This window comes from Cebus imitator, unplaced genomic scaffold (assembly GCF_001604975.1).
Source record: "Cebus imitator isolate Cc_AM_T3 unplaced genomic scaffold, Cebus_imitator-1.0 Scaffold215, whole genome shotgun sequence".
Lineage (NCBI taxonomy): Eukaryota > Metazoa > Chordata > Mammalia > Primates > Cebidae > Cebus > Cebus imitator.
This window is the reverse complement of record NW_016107530.1, coordinates 78,864-84,519: the sequence shown is the minus strand read 5'-3', so window position 1 is coordinate 84,519 and position 5,656 is coordinate 78,864. Positions and strand designations below refer to the sequence as shown.

At 55.4% G+C, this 5,656-nt stretch overlaps 1 protein-coding gene across 1 annotated transcript; it reads left to right on the top strand.

Annotated features, from left to right (window-relative positions):
- Window positions 1-1,378: 1,378 nt before the first annotated feature.
- DDIT4 (DNA damage inducible transcript 4) lies at window positions 1,379-3,993 on the top strand. Its single transcript, XM_017548820.1, has 3 exons — window positions 1,379-2,029; window positions 2,121-2,385; window positions 2,669-3,993. Exons 2-3 carry the CDS (start codon window positions 2,181-2,183, stop codon window positions 3,160-3,162), a joined length of 699 nt encoding a protein of 232 aa, XP_017404309.1. The 5' UTR covers window positions 1,379-2,029; window positions 2,121-2,180; the 3' UTR covers window positions 3,163-3,993.
- Window positions 3,994-5,656: the final 1,663 nt, after the last annotated feature.

Below are 5,656 nucleotides of genomic sequence, written 5' to 3'. Positions count from 1 at the left end.
AAAAAAAAAAAAAGAAGAAGAAGAAGAAACATCCTAAGTCTGTCTCCTTAGGGTGTTTAGGTGTCACGACTTGTCAGCCTGGAGGAAAGTTTTCTGTTCCTGATGGATTAATTCCCAGCTCTTCTCTCCAGCTCACAGGAAGACACACCCATGCAGGTCACCTCTGTAAAGGGTGATTTCAAGAGCGTGTCATCTACTCCAGCCCTCCAAGCACTTCATCTAGCTACCTTGATCCAGTGTCTTTTTATTTATTTATCATTAAAAATTTCTGTATTCCCATTGCTAAGCAATCTGGTGTCTTTAAGGCTCCAACAAGTGACACAGCGTGAAGAATGGGAAGAGAAGGCTGTGAAAGCCCTAGTGGCTAACAAACTCTTCCATTCTGCAGCTGTCCTTAAGATGTCTCCTGGATCCCCAGATTTTTTTTTTTTATCCATAAATTTGTCTCCATAAGTGGGTCTCCCACCTGTAAAATGAGAGTGGGGTGCATGGCTTGGATTCTGGTTCTTTCCGGTTCTAAGTCTTGGCCTAAGTGTCAACTCTTTCTTTTTTTAAGTTGGGTTGAGGATGGGGGTTGCCAAGGGCAGTGGCCTGACATCTCCTGCAAGTGTCATTTGTCACGCGAAAGCAAGCCTGACCCGAGGCAAGGTCCGCCTATCTGGTTAGGTTTCTTGCCCGCCCCACCCCGGGGGCCCTGGGCATCTGATGTAAGTTCAGCTCCCTCTTCCATCAGGGTCCCCGTGTCCCAGATTGGTAAACCTTTAGAGAAATAAAGGTCGAGTACGTCCCAACCTTCACCCACCCTCAGCAACTACTGTTAGCCTCCTTGCACTGCTACCAGGCCAGATTTCCTGCGGCCCCGCCTGAATGACGAAACACGGGATGACCATTGCACATTCCCTGGCTTTTCCGGAGACCTCGGTCCTCGGTCCTGATGCAACCGTCTGGGTCTTTTACACAAAGCGCTGGGCGAGGGCTGGGCGCTAGGACCCGGCGGGCGCCCGGGCAGGGAGGCCCGGCTGTGCTGCCTGCAATCCGCGGGGCTGGCGGATGGGTCACTGAGTCCATCTGCTGTGGATCCTCGTTTCCATCCTTGCACTGGGCGCTATGAACCCGGGCCCATCCACACTCCTCTAACCACCCTCTTCAAGCTCTCTCCTTGAGAGCATTTGGAGGTTGGAAGCGGATAGGATTTGGGGGCCAGGCTCTTATGGGACAGGGATCCCTATGAGCCCATGTCCTGGGGCTGTAAAGTAACAACCAGGATGGGCAGGTGGGGCCTTGGGAAAGGGGCAGCACGGTGCCCGGAGCTGCCCAGGCTGTGGACCCCACCCCCATATCACGACCCTTTGCAAAGCAGGGACCGAGGGGGTAAGAGCGCGAGGGCAGACCGGGCTAACGTCTGCTCCCCGCGCCGCTGTCCCAAGGGCATCCCCCCCGTGTGCCCAGTTGTGCCCGAAGCTCTCAGGATCGAAGACGCTGGGGGCAACCGTTTTCCTTGCCCGCCGCCCCCTCACGCTTCCCTGCCTTTCCCCCCAGCCTAGTCACGGGCTGTCCCCTCCCCCAGCAACACAACCCTATAATAAACAAGTCTTTCCGTGATCCTCCCCTGCCGCGAGCGCCCTCCGGGACCTTGGCAGCTGCAGCAGCCGCGGATCCTTTCCAGAAAGGGGGCGTGGCGGTGGGTCGGGGTTCGGCCGCGAGCGTTCGGGGGCTCAATGGGGGCGGGGCCCGGCCGCTGTCACCGGGCAGGAGAGAACGTTGCTTACGTGCGCCAGGAGCCCATTGGCCGAGGCGGGCCACACTCCCGGGCCTGGATTGGGCCGTGGCACAGAGAAGGCGTGGCCTCGCCGCGCTAGTCCTTATAGGCTGCTCCGCGCTGGTGCTGGGGAGCAGCAGACCAAAGGGGAGGTGCGGTTGTGGAGCAGGCACAGGTCTGGGCCGCGCTCGGTGGTTGGTACCGGTTCGCACACCCATTCAACCAGCAGGACGCACTAGTCCTAGCAGTTCTCGCTGACCGCGCTAGCTGGTGAGTGTCCCTTCTGTGTGTGGGTCCTAGAGCTCGCGGTCTGGTCTGGTCCCCAGACTGACGCCTGGTCGGTGCCCTTCTTGTCTTACAGCGGATTCTGCGCTCCGGCATTCCGAGCTCATCAGCAAACGCCCTGGCGTCTGTCCTCACCATGCCTAGCCTTTGGGACCGCTTCTCGTCGTCGTCCACCTCCTCTTCGCCCTCGTCCTTGTCCCGCACTCCCACCCCAGACCGGCCGCCGCGCTCAGCCTGGGGGTCGGCGGCCCGAGAGGAGGGGCTTGACCGCTGCACGAGCCTGGAGAGCTCGGACTGCGAGTCTCTGGACAGCAGCAACAGTGGCTTCGGGCCGGAGGAAGGTGAGCGGTGAGCGGTGGGCGGGTGCCGAGGCGACTCAAGGGGCCGGGAAGGTGGGGAAGCGCCGGTGCTGGAAGGAGTCAGAGCCACCTTGGCTTCCTATCCCTTCGGGACCCAGATTGCCTGGGGGCAGGGGGAATTGGAGTATAGGGTACGAGAGTGAGGCGGAAACTGAGGCACAGAGTGGGAAGGAGCGTTGGTTTCTTAAGGAAACAGCACCTCCCCCGCCTGTGCGTTTTCTTTTGAAGCCAGTTAATATCCGTCCCTGTGTGCTCTCCCTTCCAGACTCGGCTTACCTGGATGGGGTGTCGTTGCCTGACTTCGAGCTGCTCAGTGATCCTGAGGATGAACACCTGTGTGCCAACCTGATGCAGCTGCTGCAAGAGAGTCTGGCCCAGGCGCGGCTGGGCTCGCGGCGCCCTGCGCGCCTGCTGATGCCTGGCCAGCTGGTGAGCCAGGTGGGCAAAGAACTACTTCGCCTGGCCTACAGCGAGCCGTGTGGCCTGCGGGGGGCGCTGCTGGACGTCTGCGTGGAGCAGGGCAAGAGCTGCCACAGCGTGGGCCAGCTGGCACTCGACCCCAGCCTGGTGCCCACCTTCCAGCTGACCCTCGTGCTGCGCCTGGACTCACGCCTCTGGCCCAAGATCCAGGGGCTGTTTAGCTCCGCCAACTCTCCCTTCCTCCCTGGCTTCAGCCAGTCCCTGACGCTGAGCACTGGCTTCCGGGTCATCAAGAAGAAGCTTTACAGCTCAGAACAGCTGCTCATTGAGGAGTGTTGAACTTCAACCTAGGGGGGTCGACAGTGCCTCCCAGGGCAGAGAAGACTGAACTTTTTGGGTGGAGACTTTTGGGCAGGAGCTGAGGGACTGATTCCTGTGGTTGGAAAACAGGCAGCCACCTAAGGTGGAGGGTGAGGGAACACAGTTTCCCAGGAAGCTCATTGAGTTGTGTGCAGGTGGCTAATTTTTGGGGACACAGACCCCTCAGTACTGTAGCATGAAACAAAGGCTTAGGGGCCAACAAGGCTTCTGGCTGGATGTGTGTGTAGCATGTACCTTATTATTTTTATTACTGACAGTTAACAGTGGTGTGACAGCCAGAGAGCAGCTGGGCTGCTCCGGCCTCGGCCCGGCCTGGGTGAAGGGGCCGGTGCTCCTTAGAGCAGCTGGAGGGAGGGGGGAGGTCGTGGAGGTGGTTTGTGTATCTTACTGGTCTGAAGGGACCAAGCGTGTTTGTCATTTGTTTCATAGCTTTTGTTTTTCTGATCGGAGCATCACTACTGACCTGTTGTAGGCAGCTATCTTACAGACGCATGAATGTAAGAGTAGGAAGGGGTGGGTGTCTGGGATCACTTGGGATCTTTGACACTTGAAAAAATACACCTGGGAGCTGCGGTCAACCCTTCCCCCATGGAGTACTGCCAAGCTGAGCTGAGCTGGGAGGGGAGGGGCCAAGAGGGTGGGGGCTGGAACCCCTCCCCGGCAGGGTCTTCCATCTAGAACTGTTTACATGAAGATAAGATACTCACTGTTCATGAATACACTTGATGTTCAAGTATTAAGACCTATGCAATATTTTTTACTTTTCTAATAAACATGTTTGTTAAAACAGTTGGTTGAGTCTCTCATCATTGCCATGAAGCGAAAAGGAGGGAGGTGGGTGCTAGTGAAAGGCAAGTCTCATCAGGCCCTGGGGTCCACCTGTGTGTTCCTCCATCCCTTTCCGGGACTGCCTGCCAGCATGGTGGCACTGGTATGTGTATCGTGCCATCTGTGCCAAGAACCCTTGGCCCTGTGCTGGCTGAAGCTACCAGGAGAACACACTGGAAAGCCCCCGAAGGTAGGGGATGAGTCAGACCTCCCAGCAAGCCAGAGTCTCCAGAGGGAGAGCTCACCTGGCTGCCTGGGTTAGAAGGCCCAGACCTGAGGGCCCACTGACCCCAAGGTCTTTTTTTTTTTTATTTTTTTTATTAAGACAGGGTTTCACCGTGTTGGTCAGGCTGGTCTTGAACTCCTGACCTCAGGTGATCCGCCCGCCTTGGCCTCCAAAGTGCTTGGATTACAGACGTGAGCCACCACGCCCGGCCGACCCCAAGGTCTTTAACAAGCAGTAAAAGAACTAGGAAAGACCTTTTTTTCTTTCTGGAAGAAAAATCAGTTCTATCTTTTCTGCAGTCATGAAAATTACAAGTCTTATCTTTGGATATAAAAAGGCTAAAAGGGAGAGTTTCAAAAAGTCTACTTAGCTCATGCCTCTCACTGGACAAGGAACCAAGAGGGACATGAGCTGCCACTGGAAGGAAGTCTGGACCAGGTGGGTACAGAACTGCCTGTGCACACACAGGGGAGGGAAGGAGTGCTAAGGGCTTAGGAAGGAGAAAGTAGGCCTATCTTTCTTCACATTGCCCTGGGTGACCTGGACGCCCTCTGTGGCCTCAACTCATTGCATACTGGTGGCTCACACCTGTAATCCCAGTGCTTTCAGAGGCCGAAGTGGGAGGATTGCTTGAGCCCAGGAGTTTGAGACCTTGTATCTCCAAAAAATTAAGGAATTAGCCCAGCATAGTGTCGTGCACCTGTGGTCCCAGCTACTTTGGATACTGAGTCCAGGAGTTCAAGGCTACAGCCTGGGTGACAGCAAGACTGTCTCTAAAAACAAAAGAATCATTGTGCACTCTGGGCTCTAAATTCCTTATCAGAGAAGTTGGCAAATTAGGGTTGAGCCAGATGAAGGGCAAAGCCTTTCCCCCTTCTTCCCTGGGACTACATCCACCCACACCAACTGGCCTTTGGAGAGTTCCTATCTCCCTTGTTTCTCTTCCTGGTCCCAGACAGGCCTTGTTTGCTCAAGACTGTAAAACAGTGGTTCTTCCACTTGAGTGTTTGTAATTAGATTGCTTGGGGCCCTCGTGAAGATTCTCAGTGCATCTGGGCCAGGGCCCCAAAAATCTGCAATTACATCAGGGGTTCCGATGGAGGGTCCTAAACTTTATGATGACTTAGAAAAGCCACCTCCTGTTGGTAGAATGAAGTGACTTGTCCCCCAAAATGAATGAACTGGAGTTAGAAGTGCATTTGGAAATGGTGAGAACAGTGAAGAAGACACCCAGGGCAGTGTTCAGAAAGCCCTCACACCCATTTTCTTAGCACATCCTCCTAATAGCCACCCTGTAAGGGGTGGGTGGGGCAGGGGTTTATAATGTTTTACAGGTTGGTAAATGCAGGCCCAAGCCCTGGAATGGTCATCTTCTTAGTTAAGGTCTGACTTTGTCCA